This window comes from Antechinus flavipes, chromosome 2 (assembly GCF_016432865.1).
Source record: "Antechinus flavipes isolate AdamAnt ecotype Samford, QLD, Australia chromosome 2, AdamAnt_v2, whole genome shotgun sequence".
Taxonomy (NCBI): Eukaryota; Metazoa; Chordata; class Mammalia; order Dasyuromorphia; family Dasyuridae; genus Antechinus; species Antechinus flavipes.
This window is the reverse complement of record NC_067399.1, coordinates 371,137,516-371,153,263: the sequence shown is the minus strand read 5'-3', so window position 1 is coordinate 371,153,263 and position 15,748 is coordinate 371,137,516. Positions and strand designations below refer to the sequence as shown.

General features: G+C 38.4%; 1 protein-coding gene across 1 annotated transcript in view; it reads left to right on the top strand.

The window, feature by feature from the left end:
* Positions 1-15,748, top strand: part of TRMT61A (tRNA methyltransferase 61A) — a 46,972-nt gene that overhangs the window by 17,425 nt on the left and 13,799 nt on the right. Inside the window, exon 3 of the mRNA XM_051978306.1 lies at positions 11,501-11,767. Coding sequence (XP_051834266.1) covers positions 11,501-11,767 — 267 coding nt within the window. The remainder of the gene's footprint in view (positions 1-11,500; positions 11,768-15,748) is intronic.

Genomic DNA, 15,748 nt, shown 5'->3' with positions numbered 1-15,748 from the left:
GGTAGATTTATTTAGGGGAATAGGTAATAGACACAGGAATGGTAAATATGAAATAGAGTTGGGAGACCATATAGTTAAAAAAAGAAAAGAGAAGTTTCTCCAAGAGGTGGGAGAGAGCCATTGTTTGGCAGACTGATCGGAGTTAGCTAGAGGGAAGGAAGGTACAGTTAGGGGGAGCGAGTATCTTATTGTGGGTTTGGTCTTGAAGAGAATTTAGCAAAAATTTTCATCATAAGCAGATCTTTTAGGGGGGAAATGTAGCCTTAGGGATTGTGAAAAGGCAAACTGGATTGGGGAGCCAGGTGGCTGACTAGATACCAGACCTGCCTAAAGATATGCCAATCAAGATAGTCTGGGAAAGTTTAATTTCTTAACTTATGTTAATAAGACAGTCTGGGAAGGCTAAATTCCCATTGAGATTATCTCAAAGGTTGTTGAGTCTGTCTTTAAAGATGCTAACTAAATTGGAGACCGGATGGAGGAATTAACAATCAAATAAACTTCACTTTATTCTGTATAGACAAAATTTGATTCACTTCTTGTTCACTCTTGGCCAATTCTCGAGTGTATTCTAAGTACTTAACTATCTTTCTTAACTATCATTCTTTAGCTGATAAGGATAGTTTTGTGTCCCTTTTTTTTTTTTTTTCCCCCTGGGTTTATGCCTTTGATCTCTTTCTTGATTTATTGATTGCTCACATTTCTAGAACCAAGTCAATTAAGAACGTGGGGTCTTTGTCTTGCCTCTGCATTTATCTAGAAAGCTTCTAATGTTTCTTTGAGGAACTAGCAATGATAATCTCCCATATTTGCCTAATGTTTTTGGTTTTTAAAATGTTTTACATACCTCTAATCCTTCCAATAATAACTCTGTGTGATAAAGTACAGGAAATTTAGAATAGGATAGTTGACTTGTTCAAGGTCAGATAGCTAGTAAGGAGCAGAGCCTGGATTTTCAGAATCAGTGATTGTCTGGTCTAAAAAGGACTTTTAGACCCATTAATTATAGATCATCAGGGCTGAAAGGGTCCTTAGAGATCATCATCTAGGTCAAACTCTAAAGTCTTTATTTTACATATCAGCAAACTTAAAGCCTAGAAAAAGAAATAACTCAAATAAGGAGACATACTAGAATCCAGGTCTCTTTTCTCCAGGTCCTCTCATTTCAGGGTCTCTAGATTTCAAATCTGGTATTCTTTCTATTATTGTACATGGTCTTCTTGCTGAGGGTTAAGAAACTGGAATGTACGGAATCATCTGTAAAGAATTCTTGGACTCAAATCTGTCTTCCATTCAGGAGCAAAAAACATTATTGTGACACTTAGTGTGAGCTGGAAAAGTTCCTAATGAACCCACAATTAACAAGAGAGAAGGCAAAATTTCCTAGCAGACTTTGAGATTAACAAGTGGAAAGATGACACAAGGTGGGCTAAATTCTTAATGAATTAGTGATTAACAAGGGCAAATTGAGAAGAATAATCTCTGAGGTTGCTATTTGTAGCTCAATCTCCTGTTTGTATATAGTAAATACAGGAAAGACCTTCTTAGGAGCAAGATAATCATGTCAATGCCCCCCTCCTCCCCATGATCCTTGTAGACACTGAGTTGCCAGCTAGGGTGTGGCCTTTTGCTGGAGTCTTATCTTATCATTCCCATTCTCATCCTTGTTTAACAGAGGATAAAACTGAGGCCTGGAGAAGGACCCAAGTTGACAGTGAATTAGAACTAAGCCAGTACAAGAAGTTAGCTCTCCTCTTCTTCAGTTATTTTTTGGACTTCCAAGGGTGGGAAAGATGAATACCATCAGAATCATCTGTGGGATTGTTATGCCACAGTTCTCTTTTATTTTCCTGACTCAGTTTCCCTAATTATCCTGGCTCAGTTTCTCTGCTTTAGTTTGTAATTCAGCTCAAAACTCAGTCCTGCAAAAACCTCCCCTCCCTCTTTATCAGAATACTTGATAAGGATAAAAGATCTTATGTTTTAGAATATCCGAATGCCTCTCCCCATCCCAAGCTATCAGAATATCAGATACCATCTTATCAAGATGTCTTTCCCCATCTTCTCCCCTCTACCTTCCCTCATTATGTTATCCCATCTCCCACCCTCCAGAAATGGGGAAAATCCCATTGAGAACTCACATTGTTTGCTAGATTCTTGGAAACCAATCCCTGGGACCAAACCATGGATGCATTTGGTCCCAGTAAATCTCTCCCTTTCAAATAAATTATTAAATACTCTTTAGTCTCTACCTTCCCTCAGTTTCTCTGGCATTACAGGATTAAAACATCACATTTGTTTCAGTGATGGAGAAAGCTATTACCTGCTGAGGCTGAGGTCCAGGGAGTGGGTCACAGTTCCCTAGGGAGAAAAGGTGACCCGCCCCCTTTTAGAGATTATCTAGTCCAGTCCCCTAATTTTATAGAAAACATCTCTAAGGGGAAAGGAGTTCACCCAACATCACACAAGTATTAAGTAACAGAAGGAAGATTTGAACCCAGGTCCTTTTGCTTCCATGTTGGAGGTTTATTGAACAATGGGTTATTAAGTTTAATTGTTTCTGGTTCTTTTTTTATCTAGTTTGTTCCATTGATATAGGCTGTAATCTGGGATAAGGAGCATCAGTCTAGTTTCCAGAACTTGCCATGGTAACCATGAGGCATAATTCAACCAATAATCCAAGCAATGTACATAGTAGAACTCCTGGGCCATCTCTTTTTTTTATAGGGACAGCCATAGCAGTGCAGAGAGCTCTGACCTAGTAGTCAAGGAGATGCATGTTCTCATCATCCCAGCCCCGTTGCTCCAGCTGTGACCTTACTCAAATGAGGAGTTTGATTCCTTCTCTGTAAATTGAGTATAGTGACCTGTTTTGTCTATTTGCCTGGCTGATGGAGAGAGTTGGGGAGGGGCAGAGAGATGATGAGAGTGAGAAAGAGATAGAGATAAACAGAGAGAGAGAGAGAGAAAGGAAGAGAGAGGAGAGAAGAGGAGAGGAGGATGGAAAGAAATGAAGGAAGGAAAGGAGGAAAGAGATGTAAAGAGAAGAGAGTGTAAGAGAGAGAGAGAAAGGGAATTTTAGTTGAGGAAGTCATAGAGATGGTAAATGAAACAGTTGATTGACATTCTTTTTCCAGAGGCAGTCATAGTGATTTGATTATAGAATGCATAGAATAATTTTATTTTTATTATTATTATTTTTGCAAAAGCCCCTTTCCGATTGCCAAGTGGCACTATTACTTTGTCTATAGACATTTACCATTTTTCCTTTACCATTTTCCTGTCCTCAGAGTTTCCAACGTGACACAGAAGAAACAAAAGTGGTAGAGGAACCTTAAAGACCAGCCCGTCCAAGCCCTTCATTTTATGGATGAGAAACCTGAAACATAGAGAGATTAAGTGACAGAAACCAAATTTGCACCCAAGCCATGTTGATCCCAAAGTAGAGTTCTTTTTATCATTTCACACTGGGTTGTAATATTGACTGACTCTGTGACTTTGGGAAAATTACTTCAATTCTCTAAGCCTTAATTTTCTTATCTATAAAATGGGGATAATAATAACTTTCACTGTTTTCCTCACAAGGTTGTTGGAAGAGAATGCCCTTGTAAGCTCCGGAGCTTTTATTGTTGTCAGAGAGCTGATAGAGAGTGGAAAAACAAGATAGGGTGTAGACTACTAGCAGGCCCTAGATTGCGTTGTTCAGGCAGAAGACACTGCAAAATTTCAGAGAAGTGGGCTGTAGGAGGCTGGAATAGGAAGGGCTTCATGGAGGATGTCACCCCAGATTTAATGCCAATGTCTCTCTGCTTCTGCCTCCACAAATTTCATACCAACCAGTCTCTTTTCACATATCCACTGTCCATGAAGCAACTAGGTAAATCACTTGCTAGTTGTGTGATTCTGAGCAATTCACTTAGCCATCATCTGCCTTGGTTTCCTCACCTCCAGAATGGGAATAATTAAATAGTACCTATCTCACAGAGTTGTAAAAATCTAAGATAAAATTTGTAAAGTGCTTATAATAGTGTCTGGAATATAGTAGGAGCTTAATAAATGCCTAGTTCATTGAGTTGAATGGACTGATTTGATATACTCTTTAATGTATCCAACTTGTAATACTTTCTATGTACTTTCCTACTTAGTTCATAATGCATAAATAGAAGAAGTAGCTAGAAAGACTCTGACTATCAGAGTTGTTGAGGAGCATTTGAAAGTGTGTTTTTATTTTCTTTAGAAATTGTGGAGTATATTTTTTTAACTTTATTTTTACATTTTAAACATTGTTTTTAAATTTTAGATTCCAAATTCTTTCCCACTCTCCCATTCCTTCTTCACTCATTAAGAAGGCAAGCAATAAAATATCATTATACATTAAAGTCATGCAAAATATCTTTCCTTAGTAACCATGTTGTGAAATAAAAAAGAGAAAAAAGTTTGAAAAGTGAAGAAAAATATGCTTTTGTTTGTGTTCTTTGTTCATCATTTCTCACTTTGGAGGTAGATAGCATTTTTATGATGGGTCCTCTGGAATTATAATGAATCATTGTATTAATCAGAGTAACTAAGTCTTTCACAATTGATTCACACTGATTGTCTTTATAGTATTGCTGTTACTATGCAGATTGTTCTCCCAGTTCTGCTCACTTCACTTTGTATCAGTTCACATAAATCTTCCCATGTTTTTCTGAAACCATCCCCTTCTCATTTCCTATAGCATAGTAGTATTCTTTCTCAATCATACACCACAACTTGTTCAGCCATTTCTCCACTGATGGATATTCTCTCAGTTTCTACTTCATTGCCACTAAAAAAAAAAAAAAAATTAAACTAAATAAATAGATTCTGTGCCTCAATTGCTATCTAGCTTTAATCCCTGAATGGGTATCTCTCAAACTGAGATCTATTGAAGACCTTAATTTAAAAAGGCCAAGGTTTCCCATTTCATTCTGGGCCATCTTCAGTGATCCTGACCTCTATCTCTCCTTTGAACCCAGATAGCTCAGGAGGGGAAAGTGAGGCAAATGACCTTTCATAGCCCTCCCTCACTGTAATCTAATTCACTTGCATGTCATGGTATCACCTTCCTGATGTCACAGTCCTTTTCAAGAATGAAGGACAAATAACAACTTTTTTCTTATCACAAAAAGAGTTGCTATAAATATTTTTTGTACAAAGAAGTAATTTTCCTTGTTTTCTGATTTCTTTGGAATTCAGAACTAGTAGTGGTATTCTTAGATCAAAGGTTATACACAGTTTTATAAGGCTTTTGGACATTGTTCCAAATTGTTCCCCACAATAGCTGGATCAGTTCACAATTCCACCAACAGTCCATCATTGTCCCTATTTTTCCACATCTCCTCCAGCTTATATCATTTTCCTTTTCTGTCACGTAGGCAATACAATAACAATAAGTATGAGGTGACATCTCAGAGTTAGTTTGCATTTCTCTGGCTATTATTGATTTGGAACTGAATTAGTGACCTTTCATTGTCCCTATGGGATTCACCCTATGAGACTTTGAGTTCTAAGAAGTATCAAGAATATTGTTCTTGTTGGTCTCACCCAAGCCATCTGGCACAGGGTTCCCCATAGTGGAAGCTCAGAAAATATAAGAATTTGTTGCTGTTTAGTCAAATCACTCTCCACAACTCCATTTGGGGTTTTGGCAGAGATCCTGGAGTGGTTTGTCATTTCCTTCTCCAGCTCATTTTACAGATGAGGAAGCTGAGGTAAACTGCATTAAGTGGCTTACCCAGGGAAACATAGCTAGTGTCTGAGGTCCAATTTGAGCTCAGATCTTCTGGACTCCAGGCCTAGAACTCTGTGCACTATGGTGCCATCTAGCCACCCTGTGCAGTGAGTAATTAACAGACCTGGCTTTGAATACTGGCTCTGTCATTTCCTGTGACCTTGAGCAGATTGTTTCTGGATGAGCCTCAGTTTCTTTCTTTTTTTTAAATTGAAGCTTTTTATTTTCAAAACATATACAAGGATAATTTTTTTACCATTGACTTTTGCAAAACCTTGTGTTCCAAATTTCTCCCTCTCTCCATCCTAGATGGAAATTAATCCAATATATATTAAACATGGTAAAAATGTATGTAAATTGAATATAGGCATACATATTTATACAATTATCTTGCTACACAAGAAAAATCAGATCAAAAAGAAAAGAAAATTCATAGCTTTTAATTTTTCCAACTGTGTGCAAAGATAGTTTTCACAAAAGAAGACTATCTTTGTAAAACTTTGTGTTCCAAATTTCTCCTTTCCCAAGACAACAAGTAATCTGATACAGGTTAAGCATGTACAATTTTTCTAAACATATTTCCTATTTGTTAAGCTATGCAAGAAAAATCAGATCAAAAGGGAAAAAGACACAAGAAAGAAAAAAAAACAAGCCAACAAATAAACAACAACAAAAGGTGAAAATCCACATTCAAATGAGATAATATTTGTAAGCTCAGTACAGTAGCTAGCACAAATTAGGCCCTTCTCCTCCCCCCCCCATTTCTCTTGCCTTAGAAACTTCAGCTACTTGTTCAAAAAGTCAGAGGTGAGATTTGAACTCAGGTCTTCTTAACTTTGAGGTCTCCTGCCTATCAGCTGTTTTAGACTTCTGCTTCAGCCTGACACCATAGGAATGCAAAATTGGGGATTGCAAGAGTAGTTTCATCAAGACCAAATCAAATCAAACTAAATCCATTTGCTTTTTTCAAAAATCAGGTTACTAGATTAGGCTTGGGGATGCTGAACAAGGCATAGTGAGGCTGGATTTCAAAAGCCTGGCTTGCTATCTTTCTAGACCTGAAGATGCAGCTTAGGTGATGGCACATTCAGGGAGCATGGAATGGATTGAAAGGGCTGACCCAAATGATCCTTAATGTTGATTAATTGATTCTGCTTGGAAGGAAGTCTTTAGTCCAGTATGCCCTTGGTCTTGTCTTAGGTAACAATATCAGTGTCAAAAGTGTCAGATTTACAGATGCCCAGAGCTGAAGGCATAGCTAACATGTTGATGACTTGAGTCAGGATCCAAAAGAATTTCAAAAGGTTAGAACTAATCTTGGCTTTTACTTCTTTACTTATTAGCCATCTATGAGAATTTTATAAAATGACCATATACAATTCATACATACATATATAATGCATGTATGGCTATATGTAATATAAATGTGTATCCATATCATATATATCTGTGCTCCCAGACATAATACATATGCATGAATACATACCTATATCATATGTTCAAATATCTATACATATCTAGTACATGTATGTATACACATATAATGTATTTGTGTGTGCTATGCATGTTTACATATATAATATGTATTTGGGAGTATGGAAGAATGGTGATTTCTGGCTTTTAGTGAGCTGTGCCAAATGGACTTTTTTTGGTAAAGTACAAAGCCCTTGAAGAAACAATGAAAGGATCTCCCTAAAGGCTGCCTTGTGAAAAAGGGATTAACCCCTCCTCTGTGTAGTCCTGGGGGTTAGAGAAGGAGCCCTGGGTGGAAGGTGCAGAGAGGAAGCTGTCAGGACCAATTTAGCACAATCCAGGAGTGGAAGAGGCTAATTTGGGAGGAGGTAAACAAGCTTGCATGTTGTAGAGGGATGTAAATAAGAACAACTACTTTTCTTGGATTTTTTTTTTATTATTATTTTTAGAGAGGATTATTCATTTTGGAGGGGATGACTTCCGAGGTCCCTTCCAACTCAGAGATTGTGTGCTCTTATTAAGTCCTTAAAAATGTTTCTCTCTTGGCATTGGACATCAGAGATGCTATTCTGCTGGCAATTTCCACTTGCTCTCTGATATTCCAGTTGTTGACCCCTTCCAGAGATCAATCCTTCTGGCCTTGGTCTAGGAGTAAAATGAGATGAAATTCTAGACTGGCTCTTTTGTTCCTTGAGTGGCCCTAATACAAAGCCTGGAGCCAGGGCTGGAATTTCAGGCCCAGCCCCCATTGTGCAGAGTGGGGAAATTCTGCCCCTGCTTCCTCCCTCCCATTCCCCTAGCACACGCCAGCAGTGCCGCCCCTCCCCCCAACTCCTGGTGTCTTCCCTAGCATTCCATCTGTCTCTCCTTCTGTTGGCAGGGAGGGCCTGCTGGGACTGGAGGCCGGGAGGCAGACTATGGCTGGCAGAGATCGGTGCGGGGGGGCTTCTCCCCATCCCACAATCACCTACGTACATGCCCTTTGCCATTGCTCTCTCATCCTATCTCCCCATTCTATCTCTGCTAGACTCCTAGATGGGGCTCCAGTGTGCCCCACATCTGCCCCCAAGCAGTTGAAGTCAGTTTCTAATTTTTTAGGTTTTTGCACTAGAAGAAATCTTAGACATACTTAAGATACCTTCATATAAAGCCTTCCTTTATGTTATACCTCATAGGATTTGGCATGGGAAGAAACCTTGGAGAAAGATGGAGTCTGTCCCCTTCATTTGGAAGATAGGGAAACTGAGACCCAGGGAAGTGAGGGGTCCCAATTCCAAATCCATTGTTTTCTAGTCCGTCTGTCTGCCACGAGTCTCTCTCCACTGTGGTCCATCCAAGCACTGAGCTGTCATCAAATCAATCTGACCACATCACATTTTTGTTCAGAAATTCCAGCTTCAGTATCAAATCAAATTTTCTGTTTGACTTCAGTCTTTTCTAATCTGGTCCCTCCCTACTTTCCAGTTTTCTTACATCATATTTCCTCCCAAGGACACAGGCCTATTGCTGTTTCTCACAAGAGACATTCTTTTTTTCTGATTCTGAGCATTTTTCTCACTTCTCAATGCTTAGAAATTCTTCCTTCCTCATCTCTGCCTCTTGGCTTCTTTCAAATCTCAGTTTCTATGGGAATACTTCCTGACCCCCTTAAATCTAGTGCCTTTCATGTATTGATCATCTCCAGTTTTATGTATGACTCAGTCATAAGAATCCCTTGGTTGTCTTTCCATTAAGCTTCCATGTCCTGGATGATGCTAGGGGATAGGTTTAATGGTTTTTTCCTTTCTTTGTATCACATAGCACTTAACACTATCCCACCATTCTATGGGGCCTTTTTCTTTTTTCTTTTTTTTTTTTTCACTTGCTAAGGCAATTGGGTTTAAGTGACTTGCCTAGGGTCACACAGCTAGGAAGAGTTAAGTGTCTGAAGTCCAATTTGAACTCAGGTCCTCCTGACTTCAGGGCTGGTGCTCTATCTAGTGTGCCACCTAGCTGCCCCTTGGACCTTTTTCTTTATTAAATGATATCTCTTAATTGAATTTTGATTTAGAGGAGGAAAAAAGAAAACCCTCTGCCCAAAACTTTTTCTTGGAATGGAGGATAAGGCAGGACTTAGTAGGATCTCCAGGGTAACAGTTGTGATTTTACCTCCTGCCTGAGCCCTAGGTTTGACTTTCAGAACTGACAGTTAACTAGGTATGAGACCTGTATTTATTCTGATATTTACTCTGTCTCCTATAAATTGAGAATAACTTCCTCAACAGAAGAGTTGGGAGGAAACCAACTTGTAAATCTTTAAGTGCTAATAGAGATTTGAACTTTTAATTATTGCTTTTTATTACCCAGGCTGAAATTTCCACTGTAGTTATCGTCATAAAAGATGCTACGTAGATATTTGTGTAATTCGATGTATAAGAGACAATGTAGTGTGACAGAAAAAGCCACAGAGAACTCAGAAGACCTGGGACTGAGGCCTAGCTTTGCATTTAATAGCTCTATGACTGGTTCAGTCATTCAATCTCTCTGAGATTCTGTAAAATGAAGTTATAATTGCAATTTTCTGTATAGCCATCTTTTTTTATTATATTATATGAATATCTGTTTTATTCCATAAATTAAAAACAGAATTTTTTTGATTGAAGCATATCTATTTTTTAAAATGTATTTTATTTGAAAAAACAACAAAAGGAATTCAAAACAAAATAAAAGAGAAGATTGTTTTGTATTCAGCAGAACATCAGGGACGATTCAAAATATATAATAACAAATGATCAGATCGAGAAAGTATATGTATTGTAGACAAAGTACTATTTTTAAATGGCGTAAGGATCCTATCTCCATAGCCTACTGTGGGGACAAAGTTTTCTAAGCCTCTGAAGCTTTATAGAAAGAGAACTGCCAATTGAATAGAAAACCTTCAATCTCAATTAAAGTGTTCTCATATAGATAATGCTTTATAATTTATGAACTATCTTAATGTTCACAAAATTTTTCCTATTCCCCTTCTTACTACAACCCAGAGAAGGAGCTGATCCAGTGGTTATGTCTCCATTATATAGATGAGAAAATTGACTCACATAAGTGACTTACCTAAGTGCAAAGAAATTGGCCTGGGGATTATTGGGAATTTTTTACATGCATTCTTGTGCAAGTTTCCCAATTACACTTCCAAACTTCAATAATTCAGTGTGCCTTCCTCATAGCAAACATAGTTTGAGAATCACTGATTGGTCTTATGCCAATCTAGAGCACAGATTGCCAGGCCTTTACTGTATTTCAAGGCCCTTTCCTCCGTGCTCAGTCTGTCCTTCAGAATTTGAGAGAAAGCAAAAGGAAAGATTACTTATTTTTTCCCCAAGACTCCTAATAAGAATTTGTGCCTGGTGTGAACAGAGCCAGCAATTCTGGAAGGCCATTTGGAACTATTCCCAAAAAGCTAAGCATACCCTTTGACCCAGCAATGGGTCTACATCCCAAAGGTATCAAAGAAAGAGGCAAAGGACCCATTTGTACAAAGTTATTTATAGCAGCTTTGTTTGCATGGAAAAAAATCTAAAACCAAGTGGACTAGCTGAACAAGTTATGATGTATTACATTCATATAGTACATGCACACAGTAATGTGTGCTGTGAGAAATGATGAAGGAGATGGTTTAGGAGAAACCTGGGGAAACTTGTATGAACTGATGTAGACTGAAGTGAGAAAGCTAGGAGGATAATTTATACATAACAGCAACATAGTAAAGATTGCACGTGTAGAATTGACTTGGGAATTATTGGGAATTTTAATATATGCATTTTTCATGTTTCCTAGTTATGCTTCCAATTTTAAGTAATTCAGTGTGCCTTTTTCAGAGCAAACATAGTTTAAAAACAAGTGCTTAAATGATCGTGTTGGTCATCCCATGACCAACTATAATTCCAGAAGACTCATGACGAGCCATTTTCCTACCTCCTGATAGCGAGTTGATGAATAATGACTACAGATTGAGACTTTTTTTTTTTTTGACATAGCCAAATTCCTGAATTGTTTAGCTTGATCATGTTTATTCTAGAATTTTTTCTTCTTCCTTCCCTCTTTTCCTTCCTTTCCTCCCTGCTTCCCTCTTTTCTTCCCTCCCTCTTTCTTCTCCTTCCTTCCTTCCTTCCATAAAAAAGAAAGAAAATGTGAGTCTTTGTTTTTAAAAATAATTTTTTGAAAGGAATACATGGGTGGCTCCATGGCACATCACAATAACAACCAAATGAATGAAGTGGCTTCCTGCTCTTGTCCCAGGTACAGGGAGTGGCTCCCTATCCCATGCCATTATCCGGACAGTGGCTCCCACTGGGCATCTGCACACGGTGGAGTTTCACCAGCAGCGAGCTCAGAAGGCAGAGGAGGAGTTCCGAGAGCACCGAGTGGACCGCTGGGTGACCGTGAGGAACCAGGATGTGTGTAAGAATGGCTTCGGTGTGTCCCATGTGGCCGATGCCGTCTTCCTTGACATCCCCTCACCCTGGGAAGCCATTGGCCATGCCAAAGACGCCCTGAAGGTTGAAGGTGAGTTATAGACTGTTGGCTTCATGATGCGAGAATATATGGGGCAGCTAGCTGGTGAAGTAGATAGAGCACTGGCCTTAAAGTCAGAAGGACCTGAGTTCAAATCCAATCTCTTACTAGCCGAGCAAACCTGGAAAATTCATTTAAATTCAATTGAGCTCACCATCAAAAAAAAAAAAAAGTAAAATAAGCAACAAGCTGTGTGTATTTGGGTTAGTTTGCATCTGCTATTATGTGTGACTTAGGGGGCAATAAGTACACGGTGTGTCCCCTTTGTATCTCGCTTTCTCACTTAAAGTAGGATCATGACTGCTCTGAAGTATATTGGTGCTGATGAGCCCAATAGAGGTCCTGTTTCTTTGGAAGAAGAAGAGAGAACATATTTGGAAATGACAAAGCAGCACATAAGTGTGCAGCATAGAAAGATGGGAGGTAGGAGGCTTTGGGCAAACTCCTTCCTCTCTTTGGGCCTCAGTTCTCCCATCAGTAAAATTAAAATACTAGAATCTTGGAGTGTTAGCTATTTATTTCAACACCATGAAGTCTTCCTGGATTTTCTCTCAACTGAAAATGATCCTTCCCTCTTCAAATTTTTCCTGTGTACTTTGTCCTATCACATTGTGTATGCATCTTATCCTTCCTATTAGACCATCGACAACTTTATGCTAAGATCCATGGCTGGACAAGTGGGTAGAAAAATAGTTATGAGAATTTACAGGGTCCTTACTCACTAGTGTCCAAATGAGCCCAGCACAGGATATAGACAAATAGGTAAACTAACTGCTGTAGCTTATTTATCTCTGTATGTTTATCTGTCTTTGTCATATACCACCATCTTATACCATACATGTACCATGGTATACATATACCATGTAATAGACCATGTATGTCACAATTATGCAAATGATAGTGTGTGTGTGTGTGTGTGTGTGTGTGTGTGTGTGCGCGCACAATCTCTCCTCCCAAGTTGTATAACAGAGGAACAAGGGGAGACATATTTGGTACAATACACAGTGATTTTGGTAAAAGTAGGTATGGCCCAGAATGCAGGAAAAGTACTTATTAAAACAAAAAGATGCTTAAATTGTTACAAAGGAAAGAATGTGTCCTTGTTAGGATAGCCATTTACACAGAGCTAAGAAAACTTGTACTTAAAAAAAAAAATCATTTTAGCATTTGTTGAAAACCTTCTGCTACAGTTTTTTATCAGAAGGAGATAACTTCCTTGGAATATTTAGATTCTTTTGTCTTTTGTAGCCCCAAAGAGATTATGGGGGAAGGAAGATATTGAAAAATAGCTTGCTGAGACGTTACTTGGCAAAACAAAACAAAACAAAAACCAGCAAATATAGAACAAAATAAATACAGTTCTTAATAGATTACTTTTCACTCTTGACAAAATCCTTATTCAACACATAGATAGAACATTTATTAATTGCTTACTATGTAACAGGCATTGTACCAAGCACAAGATGTAAATACAAAGAGGTAAGATAATTCCTGCTCTCAGGAAGCTTATATTCTAATAGAGGAAGACCACACATTGTGAAATTTTGAGTTAGGGAACCAAAACAGACCCATTAATGCTGCTGGAAAGTGGGTTAGAGGCAAATACAGAACAAAATTATCTTTTTTTTTAAATAATAAATCATAAAGAAATTTATTTTTTAAAAAAATTGGTATACATAAAAGTTTACTATTTGTTAAAGATGAAAATACATTTGCATACTAATGAAAAGAATGCTTGTCTATTTTTACAGAAAGAATTAAGTCTTAGTGGAATATTTGATAGCTTTTACTATTGCCAAATTTTTTTTTTCTTTTAATGGTTTTTTTTTTAAACTTTTTATTGACAGAACCCATGCCAGGGTAATTTTTTACAGCATTATCCCTTGCACTCACTTCTGTCCCGATTTTTCCCCTCCCTTCCTCTATCCCCTCCCCCAGATGGCAAGCAGTCCTTTATATGTTAAATGGGTTAAAGTATATCCTGGATACAATATATGTGTGCAGAACCAAACAGTTCTCTTGTTACACAGGGAGAATTGGATTCAGAAGGTATGAATAACCTGAGAAGAAAAACAAAAATGCAAGCAGTTTATATTCATTTCCCAGTGTTCTGTTTTTGAGTGTAGCTGCTTCTGTCCATCCTTGATCAATTGAAACTGAATTAGCTCTGTTTATCGAAGAGATCCACTTCCATCAGAATACATCCTCAAACAATATTGTTTAGGTATATAATGATCTCCTGGTTCTGCTTAGCATCAGTTCATGTAAGTCTCGCCAGTCCTCTGTATTCATCCTGCTGGTCATTTCTTACAGAACAATAATATTCTATAACAGAAGAAAATTATCTATTTTGTTCTTAATAGATTACTTTTCATTCTTAACAAATCTTCTTTCAACAGACAAGTAGATAGAATATAATTGTTTACTATGTAACAGGCATCTTACCAAGCACAAGATGCAAATACAAAGAGGCAAGATAATTTCTACCCTCAAGAAGCTTGCATTCTGGACTTTTGAGATAGAGAACCAAAACAGACTCATTTGCTAATGCAAAGTGGGTTAGAGGTCTGGATTCCAGCAGGATAGGACAAAAACTCACTTATCAAAGCTAGGGGACCCCTGGGAAGAATTTCTATTGAGAAGAAGTTAAGGTTGAGGAGGATGACCAGAGGAGCAGTCGTATAGTGAGAAGATAGTCAGAAGTGATAGCACATAGGGCCTGCTCTCAAGGACTTTAAAGCTTGTCTTTTGTATCTATGTGTGGACCTATCTTCCTTAATAGACTGTGAACTCCCAGAGATCTGGGGCCATTCTCATTCTTTTGTCTCTCCTAGAGTATAGAACACTGGGCTTGGAATGGGCATTAGAGAATTAATTATCTGTGGATGCCTTCTTTTCCTCTGTTCCTTCCTTTCCTGAGGAGAGCTACTTACTCATATGACTATCACTGTTCTTTGAGCATTTACTAATGACCTTCAAGCCCAGCCCAGCCCCTGAGTCCCCCCTTGGCTTGCAGATACAAGATAATAGAATCCTGCAGAAGGAATGGGAAGTAGACTGAGTATGGTTGCTTGGCCATAGTCCTGAAGCTAATTTCCCTTCCCCCTTTAGGAGGATTGACTGCAATTATAAGGTTGCTGCTGTCTAGACAAAATCTTCTTCTCCCCAGGAGGTTTTAAGAGATGCTGTTTCTAATCTAGGGCAATTTTGTTTACCTCATCTCCCATCCCTGGGAGTCCCTTCTATGGCTTCTTTGTCTCCAAAAGAGCAAACTCAACAGAGGATAAAACCGTGAAGTGGAAACAGCACCAAACTTGGGACTTAATCCTGGCTCTCTCTCTAAATTGCTGTGTGATTTTGGCAAAGAAGAAGGGATGGACCTTCAACTTCAGGGCCTCTCACACAACGATCTGAACTAGAAACTTCTCTGCAACAGGAAGGGCTCAGAAGGTCTGGATTTGCATCTAGCTCTATTTCTTTCTGTGTCTTCACTTGGTCTGTTTCTTCTTCTTGAGAATTGGGGAAGATTAGACTAGGTGACCTCTGAGGTCTTTTCCAGTTCTAAATTCTTTGATTCCTCAAGTGGGCTTCTGGCCTGTGCCTAAAGACTTCCAGTGATGGGCAGCTCATTATATAACCATGCAGCCTCTTCTACTTTTGGATAGCTATAACAATTAAGAAATTTGTCCTCCAATAAGAGGAGTTCCAATAATCTTGTGATAGAGGGAACCATCTGCACCCAGAAAGAAGACTGGGAACTGAGTGGAGATTACAACATAGTATTTTCACTCTTTTTGTTCTTGTTTGCTTGCGTTTTGTTTTCTTTCTCTTTTTTTTTCCCTTTTTGATCTGATTTTTTTGTATGTAACATAATTGTGGGAATATGTAGAGAAGTGCACGTGCTTAACATATTGGATTACTTGCCATCTGGGAAAGGGAGGGAAAAAAATTGGAACACAAGGTTTTACAAGG